The 27,330-nt window shown below is 42.6% G+C and overlaps 3 protein-coding genes across 3 annotated transcripts; all 3 read left to right on the plus strand.

Annotated features, from left to right (window-relative positions):
* Nucleotides 1-119: 119 nt before the first annotated feature.
* LOC147799002 (long-chain fatty acid transport protein 6-like) lies at nucleotides 120-4,884 on the plus strand. Its single transcript, XM_087137313.1, has 7 exons — nucleotides 120-457; nucleotides 761-882; nucleotides 1,009-1,209; nucleotides 1,699-1,792; nucleotides 1,999-2,194; nucleotides 2,274-2,371; nucleotides 2,572-4,884. The coding sequence occupies exons 1-7, from the start codon at nucleotides 418-420 to the stop codon at nucleotides 2,877-2,879; spliced, it is 1,059 nt and encodes a 352-aa protein (XP_086993439.1). The 5' UTR covers nucleotides 120-417; the 3' UTR covers nucleotides 2,880-4,884.
* An 811-nt stretch (nucleotides 4,885-5,695) lies between these two features.
* On the plus strand, nucleotides 5,696-15,477 carry LOC110990218 (long-chain fatty acid transport protein 2-like). The gene is made up of 9 exons (XM_022255098.2): nucleotides 5,696-6,580; nucleotides 7,109-7,327; nucleotides 8,458-8,616; nucleotides 9,346-9,467; nucleotides 10,010-10,210; nucleotides 10,940-11,033; nucleotides 12,355-12,556; nucleotides 12,761-12,858; nucleotides 13,138-15,477. The coding sequence occupies exons 1-9, from the start codon at nucleotides 6,076-6,078 to the stop codon at nucleotides 13,443-13,445; spliced, it is 1,908 nt and encodes a 635-aa protein (XP_022110790.2). The 5' UTR covers nucleotides 5,696-6,075; the 3' UTR covers nucleotides 13,446-15,477.
* A 1,241-nt stretch (nucleotides 15,478-16,718) lies between these two features.
* Nucleotides 16,719-26,048, plus strand: LOC110990216 (long-chain fatty acid transport protein 6-like). Its single transcript, XM_022255096.2, has 9 exons — nucleotides 16,719-17,223; nucleotides 19,185-19,403; nucleotides 20,132-20,290; nucleotides 21,159-21,280; nucleotides 22,008-22,208; nucleotides 23,784-23,877; nucleotides 24,213-24,414; nucleotides 24,597-24,694; nucleotides 24,986-26,048. The coding sequence occupies exons 1-9, from the start codon at nucleotides 16,719-16,721 to the stop codon at nucleotides 25,291-25,293; spliced, it is 1,908 nt and encodes a 635-aa protein (XP_022110788.2). The 3' UTR covers nucleotides 25,294-26,048.
* Nucleotides 26,049-27,330: the final 1,282 nt, after the last annotated feature.

Below are 27,330 nucleotides of genomic sequence, written 5' to 3' on the forward strand. Positions count from 1 at the left end.
AAGCCACACCCCAGAAAACAAACCCTGCCGAAATCTAGATAAAAAAAATGTGCCAACAATAACAGAATAAAGTCAGAGTAAGACACGTCCTCATAAAATAAACTTCCGAAAATGCAAAGATTAAATAATAGTTGGCTTGATACACAAGACAGGAAAGCCGGCGCATAGAAAAGATATAAATTGGTACTGTGCCTAATTATCTTCTAATATACAAATATAACCTATGTCACTGGTGTTTGTAGCTTCAAATCGATACCTGGCTTATTACCACTTACGAGACCGATTGTTTCCAATATAGGTTTTCCCAAAGCGGCAAGGGTGCCCCACACGCGTCAACTGAGTGGTTCCTTTTTTCAAGCCGCGCTTGGATTGACTAAAGATGATGTAGTGTACGTCTGCCTGCCTCTCTACCACAGCATGGGTTTCACCGTGGGCTTGCAGAATGTCATTAGAGTCGGTGGGTACTTCGGGGATTTGGTGCTTGGGGTGTCAAGTTTTTATTAAGACGGCACATGGCACTCTCGGAGACGTGGCAGATTGAGGGCGTCAAAGGAAAAGTTCGATCAGCGACAGTTTGTGAACCACTTGTCGATTGGGCCTGGTTCCCGGTGTATATTTCATGCATATGGTTTACCAGTCAAGATGGACTGTTGGTTGAAAGTCTGTCGCTGATCTAACTTGTCCATAAATTGGCACTCTCGGAGATGTGGTAGATTAGGTGACACCTCTAGCTAAACCATTCCATCCTTCTTCATCAAAGGGGGTACTGTAGTCATCAGTGACTTCTCGGCCCAACGGTTCTGGGATGAGGTTCGCAGGTACCGAGCGACAGTGATCCTTTACATCGGGGAGACGTGCCGTTACCTGATGGCGCAGCAACAGGTAGGCCTCAGCATTATTATTACACATTTATTACAGGTTCTAACTATCGACAAGTTTACCCTGTAAAGTTCTAATGGCTGGAATGTCCGTCCCAACGGAATTTCCGCTTTTTATCACCTTAAACAGCGAGTAGATGACGGGAAATATGATCATAAGGTCCGCTATGCAGTCGGCCTGGGCTTATCGTCTGATATCTGGGAAGAATTTCAAAAGCGATTCAACATTGGCCGCATTGTTGAATTCTACGGGGCCACCGATGGGACACACACTACGACAAATCTGGAAGGTAAATTGGGAAGCGTTGGAAGGTATCCTCTCGTTTATAAGGTGAGAATATTGCATTTACAACGTCGGAAATTTCAAGGCCTAACCATTCATTTGGTCTCCCTCTACCAAAACCTGTTTACACTTTAAAAAATGAAAAGAAAAAGTTGAAATGCTCTTTACATCTAATGTCTATGGCAGAACATTTGCCATCCCGGCAAGATAATTTGTCTGACCTATGGTACAAGAAAAATCCTGTGAACTTGCTGCAAATCAACTATAATATGTCTGGATGAACAACAGATTAATCCCGTCAATTCTCCTTCCAACCTTGTCCGCGTAAACTTTGCAGTTTTTGTCACAGCGCGAGGGTGTAAAATATTCTCAACCTCTTTCAACCATTTAATGTCGAATTATTAACTTGAGTCGCCTATATCAGTGTATTGAAGAATCCCGTACGAGGAATGGAGGGCAATAAGGAAATGTTAGAGATAAGTGAAGTTCAAAGACGAGCGACTTTGATGTCTCCTTTTCATTCAACTACCCCCATAGGTACTCCAGAACGCCATAGTCCTTGTTCAGTGTGACATAGAGACAGCTCAACCGCTTCGTAGTCCAAACGGTAAATGCATCCTGACACCTCCAGGTAAGATTCTTCCCCAGTGTGTAACATCCAACAAACTTTTTATATCTCAAAACCAATTATACATTCTTCGATATTACATTGCTTATAATTACCAGTCCGTGTCCAGGCATTTGACACTCACAAAACTGTTAAATGATCTGTTTAATTGTTTTCTTAATTGTTATACCATGTCCAAAGAGGCAGCCCTCTTTTTGCTCCCCGTATAGGCGAGATGGGGCTCATGCTTTTTCGGCTGCTCGATGTCTCCCACTTCCATGGCTACGTTTCGGAGGCGAGCACGTTGAAGAAACTTGTCCGAGATGTCAAGAAAAATGGCGATTTGTTCTTCAACACTGGAGATCTGATGGTACAGGACAAAGATGGTTATCTGTACTTCAAGGACCGACTTGGAGACACATTCAGGTGGGTTCTTTATGATACACGTTTTACCAGTTTGAGGTGATACAACATGAATATTAACAACAAAATTCTGTCCTTCCAGATGGAAAAGCGAAAATGTTGCAACAAGAGAAGTAGCTCATGTCTTGAACCAATACTCAGGCATACAAGAAAGCAATGTGTACGGCGTCAAGGTGCCAGGTAAAAGTGACTTTTGTTGCAAGCATGATTTACATTTAAATATTCTCTTTTTACCAAAGTAGAGAGAAAGAATAAAAGAGGAATTACCACACAAAACAAAAGAATTTTCTTACTTCATATGGAAATTGGTCATAATTTTTTCAAGTCTTTTCTCCATGGAGAATTTGTTCCTTGAATTCAGCCTTTTCACTTCAAATTAGGTTGCGACGGGAGGGCAGGTATGGCGGCAGTAGTCTTCAAAGAGGGGCATCAGCTTGACCCGAAGGCCTTCTTCGATCACGTGGTCAGGTCACTGCCGCTCTTCGCATGTCCAAAGTTTCTTCGAATCATCAAAAAGATGGACATCACGGGGACATTCAAGCACAAGAAGACTAACCTTGCCCGTGAGGGATTTGACCCCAATGTCATATCGGACCCGCTCTTCTTCGTGGATGAGGAAAAGAAAACTTACGCGCCCTTGGACAAGGAAACCTTTCAAAAAATTCTCGTGGGGAAGGCCAAATTATGAACATTAAAATGATGTAGGAGACCGTGCCTTAACAAGGGCGACCTCCCTGTTTGAATTCTAAACATGAATATGCATAATTGTGTAGCTGATATTGTATCTGGGTTATTTGCATGTTTGTATGTCAAGTAATTGTTACTTGGTGACCCTTGTGCTTCTCGCGCACAAGGACTGGTTGTACTAGGTAGACTTCCACCAGGAAAATAAGTCCAAATGTTTATTTTAGATAACTAACTGAATATGTCAAAAATATTGTCATGTACAATAATTACCCCTCGTATTATGTGATATTTTGGTGACTTGTTAATTGAAGCTCACATTACTTGTACTATAATTTACTTGGTAAGTAACTCTTTGCGTATGAATACGAACAAAACAGTATAAGAGACAGTCAAAGACTTTGACTGGGTTGGCCGTGGAGTTCGAGTTTTAGAGTGACGCGGAGAGCATGGGTATATTTTGATGTCGGTAGCACCCATTTCAACGTCTGTGTAGCCATAATCCTTTTCACTTCGAATTAGGTTGCGACAGTAGGGCAGGAATGGCGGCAGTCTTCTTCAAAGGAGGGCATCAACTCGACCCAAACGCTTTCTACGATCACGTGGTCAGGTCACTGCCGCTTTACACATGTCCTAAGTTTCTTTCAATCATGGAAGAGATGAATATCACAGGGACATTCAAGCACAAAAAACTGACCTTGTCCAAGAGGGATTTGACCCTAGTGTCATATCAGACCCCCCTCTTCTTTATGGATGTGGAGAAGAAGACTTACACACCCTTGGACAACGAAGCCAAGCGGAAGATTGTCACTGGAAATGCTAAGCTATGAACACTGAAATAAAATACATGTACAGAGACTGCATGATTCAGAAAGATATAGCGAAAACTGCTTGAATTGGGATATTAAAATTTACTTCGATGACATTTATTAAAAGCTCTGAAAATCGAATGATATTGCTGATACCTTTTCTTCTGATATGCAACGTGTTAAAATACAGCATATGTTCTATGCAAAAAACAAAACACAAAACACACCCCTACATATAGTGCGAAATATCTTCAACTAGTTTATTGCCATTATTATTCATGAGGCCTGTTGCTCAACTGAACTGTAATGACTCAGCATATATGTACGGTCGAAGAAGAGCACTGTTATTACCAGCATGTGGAGCTATGGCTGCATCCAAATCTCTTGTCTAGAGGTAGGTCTAGGTCTTCGCTCCATTAGAAATGCGTGGAAACGCGTAGGCAATAGACCTAGCCGTAGATTTGAAAGCCCGTTACGGACACGGCCTATGATACAAGGTCACATTTATAGCAAGGAAAATTTTAGCTCCCAAGTCTTTTCTTTCCAGCACTGACAATACCAGGTAACTATTATAACGAGGTAATTTGTAAAGTCCCAACGACCTAGTTAATATCAGTGTTTCACTGTATATGCTACCTGTGCACATTGTACGTGTGTGCATTATGACCGCAGTTTGATTAAGTGAAATTTTATTCCGTGAATGCTTCATATGCTGAGAATATAATAGAATTAAGTTCAAACAATAACTTTGTTGGTTACATTTTGGATTGTTGCAAAACGTGTATTGTCCTTTGAAGTCGACTAGCCTTTATTAATGTTGGTAAACATATTATTTTTTTTTATCTAAAAACAAGTCCAAGGTCAATTTCCATCTCTGTTTAATTCACTTCAATTATCCTAGAGACTTAGTGTCCTCATCAGTTTCTGAATAGTTTGTATGCACTGTAGTTTGGTTTAATTCATGGTATGATCAAGTTCTATTCCTGTGTAGAAAAAGAAATCCAATTTCGACAGTCACAGCATCAGAAGAAAGATTTCTAACAATTGTGCATATTGGATCCAGATTTGAAGAAGACAGCATACATGTATTTTTAACCCGATCCTTGACAACAGCTTATTTAAATGAACGGTAAGACGCAGAACCAAATACAACAGGAAGCGCTTCAATGAATGCAAATGATTTTGAAGCGGGATAAAGTATGTTTATACGTGTCCTTTGCTTTAGTTTATTCACAGTTATCAAGTAAATGAAATGCAGTTTACTGCAGCACTAAACACCGACTAGATTTTCACTGCAGCCAGACCTGCGGATCCTGCATCGGCGTGATCGGGGCGTGTTTGCTGTCGACGTGGCCACTACCTCCATGATCTTTCTTCGCAAAACCAAGCCAAGAAACACGGCACATGCACGCACGTTATTTTGTACTGCAACCGAATAAAACACTACTTAAGTTTAATTATACGGAGAAGAAATGCACAACCGAGTTTTCAGTGTTTAGGATAGTTTAAATTTTCTGACGTAAATAATGCTGGCTTCGGACTGTTTGCGTTCATCAAAATTGCGCCTGAGTGCAGCAGAAAATCAGCATGGCGTGATGGGATCGCGGTCACAGTGAACGCACACTGTGCGCAGGCGGTATATGCTAGGTCATTGGAGTTCAGTTCAGCAGTAGGCCTCATGTTTTTTGACACAGCCCGCTACGGAAAAAAGCTAGCCTCCCGGGCTGACAGGTAGGGGCCCGGCACACGGCTCCACTGGCTCTATCGTGGATGCGTACCGTCCCCATCAGTCATCCGGCACCGACGCTACCAGTTTTATTTGGGACTTCGATCGGAGTTATCGAAATGATTGTTTGTTCAACGTGTTCGAGATAACAGCATGCTAAAAGTGGACGCCCTGGTTCCGTTATGCCCCACTAAAGTCTGATGATAAAAGTTCCTCCCCCAAAAAATAACGAGTAGGCAATAAAGCGATAAAGTTCTGCTTTGCGTTGCAGTTTTCGACGTGTGCTGTTATTTTCGGACTTGGAATTGACCGTATAGCTGTACATACATGTACACTGTGTCGTGCAAATAAGTTGGACTGTCGTTGAAATGTGGTCACTTGACATCTCCGAAGTATAGTCTTACCTAGCGCATGATCAAGGAGACGCTGTTTATGGGGTCTTCGTTTCACGCTGCATCTGGGACCAATGTGCAGTCTTGGCCAGATTATGCCAAATGTAAAGAGCAGTGACAATACGCAGATATATATCCCAAGTGTAAACATACCGATGGACCTTGGGTTGTAGGTCCAAACAAAAACCCAAGGCGTTATAAGTACTGCAGATCTCGATCTGATTCGGACATTTTTTCGGCTAGAGTCTTTGAGTTTCCAACTGCTAAAAAGGCATGCCTCTCCCTGTTGGCAGTAAAGTGGCTGGGATGACGGCAGTGGCAACCCTTACGGGGCTGCCGCTGGCAACTGTGGCTTTCCTTCGCCTCAAGTACGGTCCCACGGTTTTCCAAGACCTGGCCAGCATTTGGCAAAGAAGGCGTCTCCAAAAGTTACTGGCCACGTTCCAGCAGAAGAACGTCAAACTCGTCGATTTCTTCGAGGAACACGCCAAGCAGACACCAGAGAAGGTGTTCATCTTGCACCAAGACGAGCTGCACACTTACGGAGAAGTGGACAAAGAGGCTAACAAACTGGCTCGGTTTGTGAAGGGAACTAAGACCGTGATGTGCTTGGACACTGTAGGGATATTCATAATGAACGAGCCCAGTTTCATTATCTCCTGGTTGGCCTTCAACAAGCTCGGCCTGCGGATTGCTCTTCTGAACTATCACCTGACAGGTGATGCACTCCTCCATTGTATCAAAGCTTGTAATGTGAAAGCGATTATCTGTGGTGCAGGTATGTGAATCTCCGTAATCCTGTCAGGACTTAGCCTATATCCTCACTTAAAGAAACTGAAATTAGCTTGCAAATATATAAATCAGTTCCATAAACAAAGGGCCGCATTCACCTGGAAACTAAAATATTGTCCACATATTCTGATCCGAGGAGCTAATTCGTGGCTATATGGGATGGTATTTATACTCTTTCTTATAATACAATTTAGCACAAAGTTATCACAGGTCGAAGACAGGGCTGAGCGTGTTTAATGGTTTCATCCACCCCACCCTAACCAGTCACGACTCCAGACCGACTTTTGGGGGAGGGGGTCTTGAAAATATATATATATTCTTTACTGCAATCAAGGAACGGTTAATTAAGGAACTAGTGGACATTTAGGCAGTTTTAGGGAGTGGCGTATATTTGTGCCGGGAACAGGTGATAAAGGATTGTGGGGATAATGAAGTTGTAACTTTAAGTAACAATTAGGCCTTAGATCAGGTTGTGTCACAATGAGAACCTTTCCCAACTTCTTTCCTGATACAGATCAACGTTTGATGGACTCCATAGAGGCTATCCTGCATGAACTGCAGATGCTTGGCATCCGAGTATGGATCATTGGAGACCGGGAGAAACAGCCCATTTCTGAGGGGATGGTTCATGTTCAGACGTGGAACGAGCGCAGTGATCCCATACCGCGGAGCGAACGCGAGGGCATGTCTAACTTTGATGACGCACTGTACATCTTCACTTCAGGAACGACCGGTGAGTTTTTCTTAACAATTTTACCCATTGTGGTTGCTATGCACTTTCCCTTCCGTCAAACAAGGTATTTCTCCAGCAATGTCTTGTTGCTATTTTCACACTAATTTTGTGAAATTTGGGTGTATACCCCGAAACGCTCATTTTCCTGAGACAGGTTACAGCCAAAATGTATGTTTTTTTACTGACGTGCTTAAATCCAAACGTCACAGATTGTACTCATAATGAGCCGATATCCCAAGGAGGATGTGGGATATATCTCCCTACCCACTCAGGCGGGGTATTACCCATACAACCTCCCCCATACACACACCCAAGTGTGTATTTGCCTGCAACTGGGGACCCCCTATTGTTCCTCTTTTGTTTGTACTTTTGTTTGTTTTTTAGAAGACCACCCATATGCTTTGTACACAGTTGTCAATCGGGGACCCTCTGTCAATTGGGGACCTTATTGTCCTCTATTGTTCAGGGTCCCCAGTTGAATGCAAAAACAAACTTACATACACCCCCACACGCTATATGGGCACGTGAAGTCGGCAGCACCAACTCACGAGCTCACCTGGGATGGAGGGCGTGCTGAGTCTTCAGAAATCAGCCCTCCACATGACAATAAATTTCCGCCCATGGTACTCAAAATGAGCGTCTGTAAAGCCTTAATGCCCCCGGGACTCTTAGGGGGTGATCGGACGTCTTTTACGGTTAAAGGTGTCTTTCCCTAATTTAGGCATGTCTTTTTGGTCCACTGCGTACCCATGTCCGGAATATTTCGTTCACTCCTGTACAATTTCCTTTAACACTCTGTCTCTAACTTTTGCTCATGGACACGGGGCGCACCGAATACGGATGTGTTTACAGGAAGCTTAGCGCTTACACTGTGTATAGGAGATGGCAGCATATTCAGGAACCACATTTCAGATATTCATGACCAACTGAGCGAGGTCACATTACCAATTTACTTCAAACCAGACGCTTTTCTGCCATCGTTCGATGGTCTTCGCTGTAGGACCCTCAGAGGATTCAACGATTGCCTTGCCTGCAGGCGAACACGCAGACAAATGTTGAGCTCACAAATTAATGATCTACTGCATGTCTGATACCCAAAACTGAAGTCTGATTCTGTATCACTCTTGTAGGTCTCCCCAAGCCAGCGAAGATACCGCATTACCGCCAAGTCCGGACTTCCTTCATACACTATTCGTTTGGGCTGGCTAAGGATGACGTCATGTACACGTCACTGCCTCTTTACCACAGCGCTGCCTTAAACGTGGGTCTCGTTAATGTCATACGAGTTGGTAAGCGTCAGAATCAATCATCATAAAAGGTGTCATTAATTTTGTAAGATTCGTGATAAAAAACAAATCAATCATTACAGTGTCATTTGTATGAATAATGCAGCGTCCTTGTCATAATTTCCCGGCCCACCGTTACAGCTCGAGCTCGTTACAATAACCATGTAATCACACCCAACACATTTGAGCTCAGTCCTCATTACGTACATCGTCAGGCGTCCCGTCCAACTCGCCACTAATAACGCTCTCCAGTTTCGAAAAAGGTAGAATTCTCTAGACATCGTTAACTTGTATCTGTTAACTTCAAACCACGGATCACTCATTCCATGACTTCACTTGCTTTGCCAATACGCCTTGGATGCACCGGTTCCTCCTAAGTAGTGGCGTATGCAGCGCAAGTGGCGGGGCACGAAAGCCCTCAGGTATGTGTTGCTATTTTTAGCAAGTGAAAGAGCCAGGATTTTAGGAGACAAGGCAACCACTTTCGGGTGGGGGAAGATTGCTTTGCAAAATGTTTAGAAAGTCATTTTAACAAAAAAAAAGTAATGTTGGCTCCCCCAAGACCTGGATATATCACTGTCTTATGACGGTCATAATGTGTTCTGCGGTCTTCCAATAACAGTAATTCTAGAGCTAGGGTATTTCATATGTAGATTTCCACAGTACATGATCCATGGGTTACCCCTCACTGCAGGTTTCCCTTACTAATTTCCTTATTTTTTTGTCTTTCAGGCTGTACCGTAGCTCTGGCTAATTTCTCCGTTCGGAGATTTTGGGATGACGTCCGCAGATACCGCGCCACCGTGATTCAGTACATCGGGGAGACTTGTCGTTACCTCCTAGCACAGCCACAGGTAAAAATGCCCTCGGTGTTATCAGCGGAAAGTTGAAGGTTACATACTTGTCGTTCTTCCAGTCTCTTGAATTTAGTCATGGCTGACCAGTTTTGATTTGACCTGGTTACAGGATAGTCTGAAGAAACTGTAATTAGGTTCTAGTTTATTTTGTTTTATTTCAGCTGAACAAAATTGAATCAGGTTTTTTTCCCTTCTCTTTACTGAACTACCACTTTATAATCTATCAAAGCTTTTGTATCTCATCCACTGCGAACACATTGCGAATAAATGTAAAATTTATTAAAAATTGATATCTGCCTGCGCAAAGCCAAATTAATACGATTGCTATCCAAACCTTGCTTTGTTGACCTGATTGACTGCCAGCAGTCCCAAACCCGAAGCAGTGGAATTCTGGCATGTCATTGCCGAATATCCAATTCACAGTTAAAACATTTGCCTCGGCATTTTGGGGCATTGTGACGCACTGGTGATTCCCGCTTTCCATTTCCAAATTATACTTTCTCATGTAAAACTTTCTGCCCTTTTCCCCATATGAATAGCGGCCGGATGACGGCAAGTACTCTCACAAAATCCGCTACGCTATCGGCAACGGTCTCCGGCCCGATATATGGGTAGAATTTCAAAAGCGATTCAACATCGGTCACGTCGCTGAATTCTACGGTGCCACCGAATTACCATACTTCATCGTCAACATGGACGGCAAAGTGGGAAGCGCTGGAAGATACCATGGTATTTTCAGGGTGGGTTTTGTCTTAATTTTGGTATGTCACGAGTCTTTGTCCAAGACAATAAAAGTCAAAACATAAGCGGAATCGAGACAGTCTGCATATAGGGCCGCGTTGATTGGGCAGATTTAGCACGCTTCCGAATGACATTGAACTACGTGCTTGATTTTGGGCATGCGCTGTTGGAATACCAAACTGTCTCAATTATTAATTCCGCTCTGTCGTGAAGTGAGCCATATCACCCAATCACGTTGCATGTGATTTATGTCTGACATGCAAAATAAAAAGGCGACATATGTGCGTCAGCCTTGCGCCAGTCGTTGCATATCTGTCAAAATCGCTCGGAGAATGCAACGTACACGTGTGTTATGTAAATGGAATCAATTTTTGTGTCTGTTAAGTCGATACGCAAGAACACATCGTGTACGCGACGCACCCAAAGAACGTACATATAGAAAGGCGACTTTATGCGCTCGCACATAAGACGCGCATTGTTGCGACGTAGGGTGTACTATAGAATCAGAGCATACGCACATATATGCGCAGTGGGCAGGGCTACCTTGATTGATTTATCACATATGTTTCACTCCCATTCGACGTGTGAAAATTAACGATTTTGACCGTGCGCGGACCGGACCCTCGTGAATAATAATTTCCCTCTTTTTTTAAACCCACGTGCTATACGAGAACGGATTGTATACAAAATGATGTTTTATGGGAGAACACTCATTGCTTGATTTGCAGGCGTTGACAGACTACATCGTAATCGTAGAGTGTGACACGGAGACAGCTCAACCACTTCGTGGTCCAGACGGCAAATGTATTCTCAGTCCTCCAGGTATTATGCTGCCCCTTCAGGTCCTGCTTCAATATCGCTCACTTGATATCTATACGTCCCCCTCTAGGTCTCCTTTTTCAGGCTTGATTTTGATGTTCAATCATACTGTAATGTTGCTGCAGCTTCAGAACTCTTATTGCTTTGAGTCTCAATGTCAGGAATAATCGTTGGCATTGACTTCATTTAGTCGCTTCCCGTGACTTTATTTGAGTCGCTGGCTAAATGTGCTTGTATTTGAAAAAGCCGTTGACTCAAATACCCCGGTGTGAGTAAGGTCTGGCCACAGAGGAAGGACAAAAGGAGTTGCAACTCAGGCACTTCAAAGTGTTCAATGGTGGTCGCTGCCGTGTCAGACGAATAAGAGAAAACATTCCACAAATGCCTGATTACTGCCTGCATCTTAGCCGGACAAGCAGGGCCAGTAATATCCTAGCTATACTAGCTTTTTGCTGGCAATTAAATACAAATTATCGATGTGACCACGAACAAGAGAGAAAAAAATTCCTATTAGACCTACTTTTGCCATCGTAAATAAACTTATCACTATTTCATCACAGGGGGTGATCGTGAAATCTCATAATTTAAAAATACGCTTTTGTACTAATGCCATAATAAAAATGGTTAAAAAAAAACACAAAATCGTGTAAACAAATGGGATTTTTTTTCTCAAAATAACTCCAGAAGAATGAGTTCGTCAATGGCAATGACTGCACATATAGATTTAAGGCACACATCGTAATGCAAGCAACTGCGCAAGCATTAAATTTGATCATACCAAGCACCAACAAATACATGAATATTCAATTTCCTATACCTCAGAATACGAAGTTTTAAGGATGCGGATCACCATCACAAATGCAGCGGCAATCATAGGGTACAAAGGGGTTTCGTGGTTGTGAAACAGATGGTGCGTAGCAAGCGTTCGCTGCGCTCTGGCTATAGACTTACCAGGCATGCCAAAAAGCGATATTTGGCTAGATGTTACACCCGGGCAGTTCAAACTCCTTCTGTGTCCTTCCTCTGTGGTCTGACGTACACATGGATCTTGGAAGGGTGTTTGCTTTGTTTTCTCATTTCGAACACCATTACGCCTATAAACCTCCATGTATACACAGCGAGTATTATTTCAGCACTGGCGAAAATCCAGGAGTCTTTTGGGGGGGGGGGGTCGGGCCGGATTCTGGCTCTCCTGTCTGATCGTTGAGGTCAGGCAGACACATAAGTAATGCGTTATATTGTTCCTGCAATACCATTTTGCTTTGATCTCGGAGGTGATTGTTTTTAACCTAAGCTGTGATCCTTTTAACCGACATTTTGCCAGAGGAAGGTGGTCTAATGTTGGTCCGTCTCGATGATATTTCAATGCGCTTCGACGGATACCTTGGCGACAGTTCATTCACTGAAAAGAAACTGGTCCGAAATGTGAGGAAAGATGGCGACTCGTTCATCAACACTGGCGATCTGATGGTACATGACAAAGATGGTTACCTATATTTCAAAGACCGACTTGGAGACACGTTCAGGTGATTTTCAAATATTCAATGCATATGAAATCGTGATCGGCACGTGGAATAGAACTTCTTTGGGGGGAAGTGGGGCCATTCCGCGCGTTTTGACCAATAATTCAGTGGCACATGATTACCAACCAACCAATTAGAGAAAGGATTTATCTCAGTGCTTTGTAATAAATTAACAACAGAGGGATGCTTTTTCTTATTTCCGATCAGATGGAAAGGTGAGAATGTTGCAACAACAGAAGTGGCTCATAATTTAAACCAGTACCCAGGTGTACAAGAGGCCAACGTCTACGGCGTACGGGTTCCAGGTATGATCGACAAGAAGATGTTGAATTTGTCGACATCCTTACTACGCATTTATCTTTTTTAGCCATCAACAGCCATCATGTTTCCTTGTGTAGGATATTTTTTAAACATTTATAAACATTGATACATTTATTATATATAGTAATTTTCAGGACACTCAAGCTGAAATATAGTTTGCAGCGCTTTTTAAATACTATTTGAAAATAACATTAAGTATTTATTGGATATTTTAATCTAGCCTTAGGTGTTAATTTTCCCTTAATCCCTCATGGAAAATAAAGGTCACGACGGCAGAGCAGGAATGGCTGCAGTCGTTTTCAGAAAGACACATCAGCTTGACCCTAAGGCCTTCTACGATCACGTGGTCGGGTCATTGCCGCTCTACGCATGTCCAAAGTTTCTGCGAATCAGGGGAGAGATGGACATCACAGGTACATTCAAACACAAGAAGAATGACCTCGCCCGTGAGGGATTTGACCCCAATGTCATATCAGACCCTCTCTTCTTCATGGATGAGGAGAAAAAGACTTACACACCCTTGGACGACGAGGCCATGCAAAGAATTGTCATTGGAAAAGCCAAACTATGAATACTGAAATGTAAAGCTGACAAAGACTTCATGATTCATACCGATTTCATTAACGAAAAGTGTTATCAGTCAATGAAAGTTTACATTGATAAAATGAAAGTTTCTAAGTAACCGGAGGATATTGCTGATTTGTTGTTTTTTTAATTTGGGAATGTGTTAAGTAGAACACCAGTTATTTGCTTTATTCACAAGACTATTCACCCAGTGCTAGATATCGTCAACTAGTTTATTTCGATATGTCCGCCATGACAGTTTGAGAAATTGTGTTGTGTTTTTTACAAGGTTGAAAACCGCGCTTACGTCTCACCAAACAGTTTTTACTTGAGTGTTATATATCAGACCTATCCGTTTATGTGGAAGAAACACAATATATATTGCCGTGTCCGTTTCAACGAGGGCAAAATTCGCAGGAAATTTGTCGTGATTTTTATCGTGCATTTGGTTTACAGTCCATACTAGCTCTCGTAGTTTTTCTCCGGGTACTCCGAATTCCTCCTTCCTCTAAAACCAGACTTTCTTCCTAACTCCATAAAGTGATGCTGATTATTAAAGGTATAAATAAACGTACAGTAATTGGCTCAAATAGCCTGAGTAGCAGAAAGCGCCATTGAAACCAAACAAAAAAACAAACAAACAACGAGATGTGTTTGTGGACAAACACAGAGCTTTTTCTGAGTTTTTATTTTCCAGCTCTATCATTTCTGTAAAGGAAGTGTCCTCTGCTTTGTCTGAAATTAATTCCCATGCGAACCACTGATAAGATCAAAAAAGTGAAAAAAGAAGTCCCTCTCCGTAGCCATTGTATACGACTTAAATCTCGTATCACATGACCCCTGATGACGTCACCGTGACGAATTTATTTTGACAGCTCCATGGGTTGATGGAAATTACGAAACATTATTTGATAATTAGACTCTTGGGTATGTTAGTAATCGAACGAAGACAAAAACAATACGATTTCTCTTTCGTTCTCATAGTAATCCTCAGCCGAAGTTCAGGACTACTCTCATTAAGATTGATAATATTGTGTAGTAAAAAAAGTGAACAAAACCTGTGGAGAAAAATTGAATATTCAAAATTCAAAAATAAAGTATGTGATGCCGTCATCATAATGTCATTATTTTAGCATCTTCTTAGCCTAAGGGTAGTTCCTTTGATGAAGATCTAAGATAGCCTAATGACGAAAATGGTGCCTCGAATTTGAGTACAAAGTCTATTGGAAAAAATTAAATGTTTAAAAAAGAAAGAATAAGAAAAATGATGACGTCATCATGCTAAACATTATGTTAAATCTCTCCTTGAACAATCCTTTGATGATGTTGTAACAAATTTGTGCCAAATTTGGAGTTCGGATTTATTATGGTACAAAAGTCGATTGGCTGAAGAAATAGCCTTAAAAAATAGGGGGGGGGGACTTTAACGACAACAAACGCTGTTCCGAAACAGCTACAAACATACATACTGGAGAACACACTGGCTGGGGGCCACATCTCTGCAGTCTGTAGCTTTGCGGGCGGAGGTCCTTTATTTTGTAAAGTTACGTATAATATGCTGCAAAAAGTTTGATACTGAATGTTTTCTTCTGTATAAGTTACTGCCGTCCGTCAACATGATTTGTCGAGTGTCATGGGCACCTAGCCCGGTCAATCTCACCGTTCGCTTGAGAATTAAAAACTACAATTTTCTTTTGATACATGTATCTTTTTTCCCCGGAAACCAAAGCTTGGTTGCTTTTGGTTGAATTATTTCTGGACTTTGTGCTCTTTCCTAACTGTTAGTATGAACCGGCCCGCTGACACGACCATACGTCTTTGGACAACACCACCATAATTATGAAGAACCGTCCATTGTCACCGCCCAAGCCCTGGGGTTGAGGTTGACTTCAAATGGAAGGGTATTACAGAACAGAGTAAACTAAGCTGTTAATTTTTGGTATCATCTGAAAGTTTGCTGACGTCTATAATGTTCAGTTGTTAGAGGTACATGTATATTATCAAATCCGGAATACAGATAAGTTTTTATTGATATTGGAGGTCGCTTTTTTTCCACTATGTTGAATTACTGGATTATTGATAGTTTGCTTAAGGGCGGCAATAATTGCTCATTGACACAGCTATAGCGAAAGGCACGTGATGTTGATTCTAATGAAAGTAACAGCTATTGGTCTATATCCCCACACAATCCCCGCATGCGCTTCTCTAGCTCTGACGTCACGACTGCTCTCACAGTCCAAGCTTGTAAGACCTAGTTGACAGGAAAGGAAGTTAAGCGGTGCACAGTATGGGACTGCACGTCAAGAACCCCCTGTGGTTGAGGAGACTTGGTGCAGGTTAGGGAGAGTTTAGCCATCATGCGATCATGTCGATCACGTGGCCATGTGGCATTCGAGTTAGTTTGGGAGTAGTTGTTTTTAAACCAAAATTACCATTAACATTTATAGATCACAAAAACATCCAAATAATAAAGCTATGCTAACGAATAACATATTGTGTCCTGTCTTTGCACGTCAGGTAAAGGCATCTGTAAGACCTGACATCAATAATCGACACAGTTTTTCTCGTTTGCAAGTACATGAACAGATTGAAAAATCCAAGATCTAAGATCTTGCACAATAACTGCTGTCGATTTCTGTCTATATTTTTTTAACAAGAGTAAACTTCCCACACGCAAACTGGGGCCGACCACAGAAGCACACTGTGTGATTTCGGGACTTTGATCGGAGTTATCAGCATTACTGTTTTCAGCGTGTTCAAGTGATAGCACTATGCTCAATACGGAAAAGCGTGGTTACGTAATGATCCTCATTGAAGTTTGATATAGTGCTTCCCACAAAAATCATAGGTATGTATTTAATACAGTGATAGACTCCAATTTACTAGGAAACCTTCTGATTTTCGGAGTATACTGCTGTTTTTGGACTCGGAACTGACCATATATACACAGTGTCCTGCGAAATTTGGACTGCCATTGGTCGCTGGTTGACATCTTGGAAGAAGTCATACCCAGGATGATCAAGGAGTTTATACTTATGCAGTCTTAATTTCATGCTACATCTGAGTAGAGTATGGAAACTTAGCCAGATTTATCCACATAAAACTGCAGCGAGATGTATGTAATCATATACACAGACTTATCTCCCGATGTGTAAACATATTGGTGAATCCTGCGCTGTAGGCCCAAACACACCCCTAAGGGCGCGATAAGCACTGAAGACCTGGATCTGATTCGGACATTTTTGCTAGAGGCTTTCAGTTTTCAACTGGAAAAGACAGCATGCCTCTCCCCATTGGTAGTAAGGTGGCTGGGGTGACGGCAATGGCAACCCTTACGGGGCTGCCGCTGGCAACCGTGGCTTTCCTTCGCCGCAAGTACGGTCCCACGGTTTTCCAGGACCTGGCCAGCATTTGGCAAAGACGGCGTTTCCAAAAGTTACTGGCCACGCTGCAACAGAAGAACGTCAAACTTGTCGATTTCTTCGAGGAACACGCCAAGCAGACACCAGAGAAGGTGTTCATCTTGTACCAAGACGAGCTGCACACTTACGGAGAAGTGGACAAAGAGGCTAACAAACTGGCTCGGTTTGTGAAGGGAACTAAGGCCGTGATGTGCTTGGACACTGTAGGGATATTCATGATGAACGAGCCCAGTTTCATTATCTCCTGGTTGGCCTTCAACAAGCTCGGCCTGCGGATTGCTCTTCTGAACTATCACCTGACAGGCGATGCACTCCTCCATTGTATCAAAGCTTGTAATGTGAAAGCGATTGTCTGTGGTGAAGGTAAGTGAATCGCAATAATGCTGACAATCCTTAGGGGCCATTCAAAACTTTCAATGTTTTTAAATTTCATTTTTTTCCCAAATTGTTTGGACTCAACCACCCACCCCCTATTTTCGATTAAAATTTTTAGTCATACCTTGCATGCATGGTGGCCACGCAGAATACCACGCCTGTACACGGGCGCACAATATTTCTCGTTACACTGCTTCCTGATATGTTTTTCTGCATACAGAACCTTTTTTTCAATCCTGCAGCTATTCTCCCATTGCTTTGTAAATTTTGCTAATTATATGGAGAATGATCATAGCTGGGAACAAAAAATGCACAAGTAATTTTCTTTTGAATTTGATAAAAAAAATGAATCCAAAAAGAATTTGTTTTTCCGTTGGCTGTATACAGTTAAATTTGGTTACAGCAGGCTGTAATATGGTTTTGGTTGACCGTCAACGCTCCAGGTTATGGTTACTAGCAGCTCGCCTACGCTACCGACAGTGTTGACGGCTCCACTTGCCAACCAGTGGTAGTAGCGCGCATGCGCCCGTCCAATTTGCATATTTCATGGGGAAAGGTCAATAGAGTACCGCAGTGTGACGTCACTGTGAACCAAAAAGTGAAGTGCAAACGAATGGAGTTACGCGCGCGTGTTTGTTCATGCTCTGGTTCTCGCGCTAATGCCTTTTACGCACTAATTCTGCGCGTCACATATTCACTCTATTGTCTTATTGATACTGTCCGTATTGTCTTGGATACTGTCCGTTCATTGGCCCAGAGTGATCACATGATAGGGCGACATATCCGCATGTCACACTCACCATATGCATGAGATATCTCATTCTTCCAACGGTACGTGCACACTCACGCGTACGTGCGCGCGAAACAAAAGAGCTTTTGGAAGTTCGAGAACGAACATAGTGGTCCTTCAGTCAGTTTTGCGTGGTACCCATTATACGTTTGTGCATAGGCTACCAGGGAATTCGATCATTGCACTCGTATAACAGACTCGTCCCCGTCCCTGCATTGTATTAGGTAATGCGAGGACAGCCAACCAGACTATATAAATGTACTCAATGGTACCCGCACTAGTTTCACATTAACGTTTACGCAATTAAAGAAAGGGATCGGAGGGGACAGTGCATTTGCAAATGATATCGTCTACGTACGTTAACTGTACAGTTTTACAGTGGGCCCATCATTTTCTGAAAATTTTCAGCTGGTTTCTTTGGACAAATTCCTTAAGACAGACGTATGACAATGTGAACACCCGAGGGACGCATGGCGCCCTCGGCTTCGCCTCGGGGCGTTATGCGTCCGTCTGGTGTTCACAGCGTCATATCCCACACCACAACGGTCAATAATTATTAAATATCACATCCTAGGTAAAAACATACAAAATGAGGATGTGAGGTTTTTTGTGTTTTACGCTGTGGTATGCATCAGCTGGAATGAACAGGTCATCGCTCCATGAGCCCGTCGACGGTCAAATAGGATGTAGAGCTTCGCAGGACAGCTGAAAATACACTGGACTTAGTCATAAATACATGTACATGAAGTTGACAAATACATAGATACGTAAAGAGCGATCTGGTTCTGTTAACTAACTTGCGAAAATATTTTTATGCAATTTTTTTATCGTTTCGTGTTTTGGGGGTTGTTGAAGGTCTGAATGTTTTATGTTACCAATGGGGATACTGGTTCATGGAGTTTCACACGTATATGATGTACAGGTCAGTCTAACCGTAACTGGGAACGAAGTTGAAAACGATCATACTTACGGAACGCTGGCGTGGCGGGTAGTTCATGCAAGTCAAGGGATCAATTTCTTTTTTCGTGTTTTGTAAAAAAAAGATCTTATCTCTCCCTGTATAAGGATAAGATTTTGGACACGGAGAATATAGCTCGGTAACTTCGAAGCTCAGTGTGTGTCACAATGAGAACCTTTCCCTACTTCTCTCCTAATTCAGATCAACTTTTGATGGACTCCATAGAGACTATCTTGCATGAGCTGCAGGTACTGGGCATCCGAGTATGGATCATTGGAGACCGGGAGAAACGGCTCATTCCTGAGGGGATGATCTGTGTTCGGACATGGAACGAGCGCAGTGATCCAATACCGCGGAGCGAACGCGAGGGCATGTCTAACTTTGATGACGCAATGTACATCTTCACCTCGGGAACAACAGGTAGGTTTACCACAACTATTTTATCCAGTATCGTTGCTGTGCTATGTTTCCTGCTCAAAGCCTTTCGGAGTCATGCCTTGTGGTTATTTTGACACTAAGTTTGTGAACTTCGGGCTTATATCGCTAAACACTCATTTCCCTGAGACAGGTTAGCCAAAATGTCAAATGTTCTCGCTAGCGTGCTTAATCCAAACTTCGCAGAATGTACTAATAATAAGTGTCTTTCTAAGCACGCCAAGCCTTAGTGTAGCCTTCCAGACAGTTGGATTCTTGAGGCGTGTTCAGAAAAAATCGGCTGTGTTTTAAGGTTGAAGGGGCCTTTCCATATTTTAGGCACGGTTTGGATCCATTCCGCTTCCACGTCTTGTTTTGTACACTTTTCGTTAAACACTTTCTGCATTTCAAGCATACGGACATCGGGCGCAATGAAAATAACGCCGGTTAATAGGAATGCGCCTATATGGGAAATGACGGCATATTACGCATTCTTAACTAACTGAGCAAGATTGCACGTCTTCCATAGTCGATTTGCTTCAAACCAGATTCTGTTCGGCCATCATTCACGTATCTTGTTAGGTTTGTACAAAGTTTAGTGGATTCAACGACTGCCTTACCCGAATGCGCACAAGCAGATCAAAATGTTAAGTCCACAAATAATGGTCTGCTTTATAAAAACGTTCACAACTTCCCGGAAGCTTGTGTTGAAGTCTGATACCGTATTACTCAAGGTCTCCCCAAGCCAGTTAAAGTACCGCATTACCGCCAAGTCAGGACTTCCTTCATACACCAATCGTTCGGATTGACTAAGGATGACGTCATGTACACGTCACTGCCTCTCTACCACAGCGCAGCCTTAAATGTGGGGCTCGTTAATGTCATACGAGTTGGTGAGTGTCGTGATAGAAATAGGTATCAATCACCACACGTATCATTTGTATCAACAGTGTCAGTGTTTTCGTTATCATAGTACTCTGTCCCGCCGTCACAACTCATTACAGTAAGCATTTGATCACTGCCATCATTGTTATACACTACTCAAAAGAATTAAAGGAACAAGAGAACAGACTGTTTTTGTCATGGTCCATATGGGATACCGTTATAACAAGAGGCATTAAAGTTATGTGAAAATCATTCAGGTGTTGTCGCATAACTTTAATGCCTCTTGTTCTAACGGTAGCCCATATAGACTATGATAAAAACATTCTGTTCTCTTGTCCCTTTAATTCTGTTGAGTAGTGTAGCTCACCTTTACCTACGTCGCCAGTCTTCCTATATCCGACTCATCACCAGCAACGGTCCCCTGTTTGAACAAAGTAAAATTCTCATGACATTGTTAACTTGTATGTAAACTTAAAAACCACGGAGCCCGCACTCTATGACGTCACTTGCTTTGGCGATATAAATTGGACGTATCGGTGCCCTCTAAGTAGTGGCGTCTCCAATGAAGGGGGCGGGGTACAAAAGCCCCCAGTTATATGTTAGTACTTTTAGGAAGTCAAAGAGCCAGCATTTTGGAAACAATGCAACCACCCTTCAGGGCGAGCGGATTCCCTTGCGCACGAAAATAGCTTAGACAGTCATTTTAACAAAAATGTCCATCTTGTTCCCCCCCCCGCCTAAGACCTGGTAACATCACTCTGTTCTTTTTTTATGTTCTATTGTCTTCCCTTGACATCAATATAGAGTTAGGTTATCGTGGGTTTCCCTTCACTGTGGGTTCCTCTTTGAAATTTTTATTCCATATTTGTCTTTAAGGGTGTACCGTAGCTCTGACTAATTTCTCAGTTCGGAGATTCTGGGATGATGTCCGCAGATACCGCGCCACGGTGATCCAGTACATCGGGGAGATTTGTCGTTACCTCCTTGCACAGCCACCGGTAAAAAAATGCCGTCAGTGTTATGTCATCAGCAGAAAGTTGGGTGTTACATGATTGCCGCATTCCTCTAGTCTCTGGATTTTTACAAATTGCTCATCAGTTTTGATCTGATCTAGTTGCAAGAAAAACATTTATCTCCTAACCACCACTGTTTAAAGCCTTTGACTCCTATCTGAACTTCCACGGTTGCTTTGCAACCCTAGAACTTTCCCGCGAACACACTGCAAATAATGTAAATCGGTGTAAGGGTAAAAGCTAAATCTCTCAGCACTAAGCCAAATTAATATGATTGACATCATGGCCGTGGAGTATATCCCCGACACACCTTTTTGGCCTGGGGATTACCATAATAGAGTAATCACCCCCCCCGAAGTCACTAACTTTATGTGCCCTCGGCTTTGCCCCTGCACTCCAACAGGTGGCCCTTAACCCCCCCCCTAAATGAAGTTTGCTCTTGGACTGGGCCCTGCGCCATGTCCCGCTCCACACTAGGATGACCTTTCAGAAATCACCCCCCACGTGTGACAAGACGTCTCCGCCTTTGATTGATATCCAGACTTTGCTTTATGTGATCGCTGACTGACTGCAATCACAGACCCAAAGCAGCGGAACTCTGACCTGTCCAATCCACAACGTTTGCCTCAGGATTTTTGGCATTGTGACGCACTGGCAATTTAAAATTAAACTTTTTCATATAAGACTTGTTGGCTTTTCCCGATATGAATAGCGCCTGGATGACGGCAAGTACTCTCACAAAATCCGCTACGCTATTGGCAACGGTCTGCGCCCTGATATATGGGTAGAATTTCAAAAGCGATTCAACATCGGCCACATCGCTGAATTCTACGGTGCAACTGATTTGCCATACTTCAACGTCAACATGGACGGCAAAGTGGGAAGCACTGGAAGATACCATGGTATTTTCAGGGTGGGTTTTGTCTTAACTCTGGTATGTCACGAATCCCTTTCCAAGACAATAGAAGTCCAAACTTGTTAGTACATGTAGCATCGTTTGGCAATTTGTATAGTTGTGTCTCGCGTTTAACCAAGTTGCATCATTTGAAAGTGAGCTAAACCTAGTAAAAATTGTCCATTCTAAAAACTCCCTGGTCGAATTGACCCAGAATTAAGTCCCATTCGGCGTGACCCCTTTCTGGGTAAAAAATGACCACCTTTAGGGTCGTATTTGACCCTTTCTGGGTCATAATTTAGAGGGCCTATGTCACAAGTCCCAGTTATAATAATGGGACCCAATTTGGAGTCAATCTGACCCTGGAGTTTTTAGAGTGTGTAGATAATAGATTTTCCTAGTACCAGGATGGATTGTTTCTGTCACTATTACTGTTCACATAAAACATATTTGTCAGGCTTTATATCATCTCTAAAGCAAAATAGTCATGTTTCTTACCATTTCAAAGTGTTTGAGAAATAAAGTGGATTGGGGAGCATGATCCGAAATGGATCTGTGCCTTGCCGTCGTATCGTCGCCTGCCTTTGTATGGTTTTATTCCGTGTGGGTTAGGCCGTCGCGTCCTTCCGTCATGCTGTTGCATCCTTAAGTTATGCCATCGGCCGTGTCGTCAAACCGTCGTGTCGTGCTGTCGCTTTGTGTCGTCGTCAGTCGTACCGTGTCGTCGTGCCTTGGTATTTCTAAAAAGGGCTAGTGATTGTCACAGCCATTAGAGGGCCTATGTCACAAGTCCAAGTAATAATAATGTTTGTCCATAGCACCTACAAGATGGTATCATGTGATGGTATCGATTGGTATGAAACCTTTGGGTATAGTCCACTGATTCAAACCCCATTGAAAACAGTGTAAAATCAGTACTGTGCAGGGCCCATTTACATGCATACCAACATCCCTGAGATTTCTGAAACACAAATAAATTGTTGTCTGTCCCTAATCTTTCAATTTCTTTTCAGTTTCTTGTGAGTTAACCATTTACATTTTTAATTATTCCCACAAACCAAAATCATCCCCCTAAAAGTGATTTTTCCGAAGTCTGATTGTAGCCATTTTTCAAGTGGCAACCCTCAACTTTCTCAGGCACTTAGGACCATTTTTCAACCGTAGTTTTTAGCCCTTCTACCCTCATATGAAAGCTCAAAGACCCAGGGAGTTGATCCTGCAATGGACTGCACCCTCAGCTCTGTCTCTTAGGGCGCCCCTTATTTCTACCAGTGATGAGGCGACAAAGAGAGCACGACGCGATGGCACACCACACGCAATGGGTCGACGGTACGACACGACGGAGCTGTCGTAGCGTCGTGTACTGGCTTCAGGGCGCCTGCACGATGCAACGCCATTTTTTCGGCTATAGAACACCATACGTAAAAGAGGGCGGGAGATAGGCAGACTTACTTTTCTACTTGCCCAGTGGGTGGGACTAACTTAATCGGTCTATACAAGATGGTAAGGATGGTGCAGCGTATACAAAATGATGTTTGATGGGATAACACCCGTTGCTATGCTTTTAAACTCGAAATGTACCTCTCTCTGCAGGCGTTGACCGACTACTTTGTTATAGTAGAGTGTGAGTTGGAGACAGTTCAACCGATTCGTGGTCAAGACGGCAAATGCATCCTCACGTCTCCAGGTATTATGCTGTCCCTTCACTATCGGGTTCAAAATAGCTCTCTAAATATCTTTATTGCACTCTCTGGAACCCTATTTTTTTCTCCAGAATTGGCTTGCTTTTTACAGGCGCAAAATTTCCTGGGGTCCAGACTCCGTTATGATGTCCAATTCTACTATGAAGTTACTTTGGCGTCAAAACTCCTATTGTTTTCAGTCTCATTGCGAGGAAAGTCAATTCTATTGGCTTCACTTTGTCGCTTCCTTCCATGTATTTGAGCCACCATTTACAAACGTTTGTTTGTGAAAAACCCAAGAGCTTCTTCTTCTTCTAGGTTTCTACCCTCTATTTGCCAGGTCAACCTGGTCTGATGTTGGTCCGTCGGGATGATATCGCAATGCGCTTCGACGGATACCTTGGCGACAGTTCAATGACTGAAAAGAAACTGGTCCGAAATGTGGTGAAAAATGGCGACTTGTTCATCAACTCTGGCGATCTGATGGTACATGACAAGGATGGTTACCTGTATTTTAAAGACCGACTTGGAGACACGTTCAGGTAACTTTTGAATTGCACCTCGAACCATGCCCGGCGGTCAGGTGTCCTTGCAGTTTGCACGTGAATGAAACTCCATTCACCATGCAATAGAAATCAAGTTCAATGACACGTGATCAACAACCAACCAATCAGAATACATGTAATGTGTTGACTACCTTACACGTTTTCTTCTTACTAATTAGATGGAAAGGCGAGAATGTTGCAACAACAGAAGTGGCTCATATGTTAAACCAGTACTCAGGTGTACAAGAGGCTAACGTGTATGGCGTACGGGTTCCAGGTATGATTGACAAGAAGATGTAGAATTGTGTCGGGATTTTTACTGTGCAATGTGTCTATTTTAGGCCATCAGCAGCAATAAAGAAAACGAAAATGATACTTTGTGTAGAGTAGTGTTTTACGTTTATGGTTGCATGGCATTTTTTTTTCAGGGCAATCAAACTCGTTCATGATTTGCTGTGTTTTTGAAACACTATTGTGAAATTACATTTTTGAGTTTAGGAAAAGTGTTAATGGGACATTTTAATCTAGTAATAAGTGTTTCCTTTTTAATCCCACATGGAAACTGAAGGTCAAGACGGCAGAGCAGGAATGGCTGCAGTCGTTTTCAGAAAGACACATCAGCTCGACCCTAAGGCCTTCTACGATCACGTGGTCAGGTCACTGCCGCTCTACGCATGCCCAAAGTTTCTGCGAATCATGGAAGAGATGGAGATCACGGGGACATTCAAGCACAAGAAGACAGACCTCGCCCGTGAGGGATTTGACCCCAATGTCATATCAGACCCTCTCTTCTTCATGGATGAGGAGAAAAAGACTTACGCACCCTTAGACAAGGACGCCATGCAAAGAATTGTCATTGGAAAGGCCAAGCTATGAAGACATTACACTGACTAAGACTTAACGGAAACATTTAGAATCAGTTAATGAAAGTTTACATTGATGAAATTAAAGTTTCTAAAAAACTGGAGGACATTGATTGCTTTTTTAATGTGGGAATGTGTTAAAACACATCATCAGTTCTTTGCTTTGTTCACAAGAAGGTGCATTGCCACACAATGCGAGTTATCTTCAACTATACTTTCGTTATGAAAGTTTGAGAAATTGTTCAAGATGTTTTGAAAAGGGTTGAAAACTGCACTTTCGTCTTACCAAACAGTTTTAAGCCAATGTTATATATCAGACTATATTTTTGTCCATTGGCAAGGAAGAAAACCAGTGCATAAAATTATGGGTATGTCTGAATAACTTGGCTACGGCTTGAAATTATACAGGACTTCAGTATCAGTGGTAACTCTAGTCGCTGTTATAGAATTGTGTGCGATTTCAAGCCGAACTGGTTTAAATGTGGACACGGCTATACACGTTATGGACAACAAAGCCATAAAAAGAACTGTCTGTCGAAATCTTCCAAACCCTAGGCCCAGGGTTGACTTTTAATGGACGGGCATCAAGAAACGGAATTTGTATAACATCAGAGAGCCTGCAAAGCTCTACAATATCTATTCATTCCCGGTATATTGTGAAAATACGAATGATTCTGCACTCACATAGCACGTCTGCTTTTTCCCAGAAAGTTGAATTGCTGGATTAGTGTTTATAGTTTGTATTGTATTAAAATGTGAGGGCGAGAACAGCTTTGAATGTGCACAACTTATTTTATGTGATACAACGTAATGGAAGTAGTTCTGGATACCCGCACACAATCCCCACATGGGCTTCTACCTGACGACACGACTGCTCTCACTGTCTAAGCTTGTAAATTACCATACCACGTTGACAAGAAGCTAAAGTGAAGCAAAGAATAATTTGGGACTGCACGTCAACAAACACCTGTACTTGGGGCAATTCGGTACAGGTTTTTGATTTATTTTTTGAACGGAGAGAAATGATCCAGGTATTAAACAACTCCGCAGGGATCGTTCATGACGTAATCAGTTAGCATATTCGATTTTAGTGTACAAAATTATTAAGTTCCTGATAGCAAATACATGAACGGCGAGAAAAATTCGAGATCTTAGATCTTGCACGGTCACCGCTGTCAAGAATTGTCCATTGTCGATCTAGCTGTCGAGAGTGAACTTCATGGCGAACTTCAAGCAAACGTTTCTTTTTTTCTATAGGGCCGCCCGCACTGACACGTCATTTGGGTCATATTGGTTCGGGCGGCGTGTGCTGGCTCCACGATGGACCAGTTCACTACTAGTATTTAATTTTAATTTATGCGCGCATGTTCATAAAGGGCAAGTTGAGGCAACAAGCTTGAGTGACCCATTGAAAATGGACAGAGGCACAAATTTCAACGTCATTTTCTCTCAGCATCTGCACGTTTTTCACCTCTGACGTCGGAAAACACACTCCGTCAATTTTTGGGGGGCTATATTTCCACAGTGCAATTTTTTTCAGTAGCTGAGCCTTGAGGAGCTTTCAGATTTACCCTCTGGCAGTCATTTTGACACCAACTTTGTGAAAACTGAACGTACTGCTCTTGCGCAGCATAATTTTACCCAGACAGGTCAACCTATGATGTAGGCCTATATGTTTTTCAATTGTAGTGCTCGATGCGGGTGGATTGGCACGCATATGTAGCTTGCCTTGAACTTCAAATGACCGTAACAATCATGTTTGAGGGAGTTCAAGCCTCACATTTGCAGTGATAAAGAGCGTCTTTACATGCATGCCGAGTTTCAAACAAATCAAGCGTGGCACAGCCTAATCTTTGCCCGAGACTATGCAACAGCCGAGTTCTTGGGGAAAGCGCGGAATTCGGTGTCACGTCGTGTCATTTGACCACGATTTTGTCAGGCAACCGCAAACTTCATTTCTACAAATGTAGCGACAAAATTATGCCTAAATTTACAGATACGAAAGGCGTAAAGTGCACTTTAAAATTGGTTTCGAGCTGGTCTCGGTCCG

The sequence above is a fragment of the Acanthaster planci genome, linkage group LG05 (assembly GCF_054643075.1).
Source record: "Acanthaster planci isolate LZ-2023a linkage group LG05, COTS_SCS, whole genome shotgun sequence".
In the NCBI taxonomy this organism is placed as follows: domain Eukaryota; kingdom Metazoa; phylum Echinodermata; class Asteroidea; order Valvatida; family Acanthasteridae; genus Acanthaster; species Acanthaster planci.

Bases quoted from the DNA above. Each gene is read 5' to 3' on its own strand.
- LOC110990216 (XM_022255096.2), top strand. From the start codon at position 16,719: ATGCCTCTCCCCATTGGTAGTAAGGTGGCTGGGGTGACGGCAATGGCA. The intron at 19,404-20,131 runs GTAGGTTTACCA...GTATTACTCAAG, and splicing joins CTTCACCTCGGGAACAACAG to GTCTCCCCAAGCCAGTTAAA. The intron at 24,695-24,985 runs GTATGATTGACA...TGGAAACTGAAG, and splicing joins GTATGGCGTACGGGTTCCAG to GTCAAGACGGCAGAGCAGGA.
- LOC147799002 (XM_087137313.1), top strand. From the start codon at position 418: ATGGGTTTCACCGTGGGCTTGCAGAATGTCATTAGAGTCG. The intron at 458-760 runs GTGGGTACTTCG...TCTTCATCAAAG, and splicing joins GCAGAATGTCATTAGAGTCG to GGGGTACTGTAGTCATCAGT. The intron at 1,210-1,698 runs GTGAGAATATTG...CTACCCCCATAG, and splicing joins GGTATCCTCTCGTTTATAAG to GTACTCCAGAACGCCATAGT.
- LOC110990218 (XM_022255098.2), top strand. From the start codon at position 6,076: ATGCCTCTCCCTGTTGGCAGTAAAGTGGCTGGGATGACGGCAGTGGCA. The intron at 9,468-10,009 runs GTAAAAATGCCC...CCATATGAATAG, and splicing joins ACCTCCTAGCACAGCCACAG to CGGCCGGATGACGGCAAGTA. The intron at 12,557-12,760 runs GTGATTTTCAAA...ATTTCCGATCAG, and splicing joins CGACTTGGAGACACGTTCAG to ATGGAAAGGTGAGAATGTTG.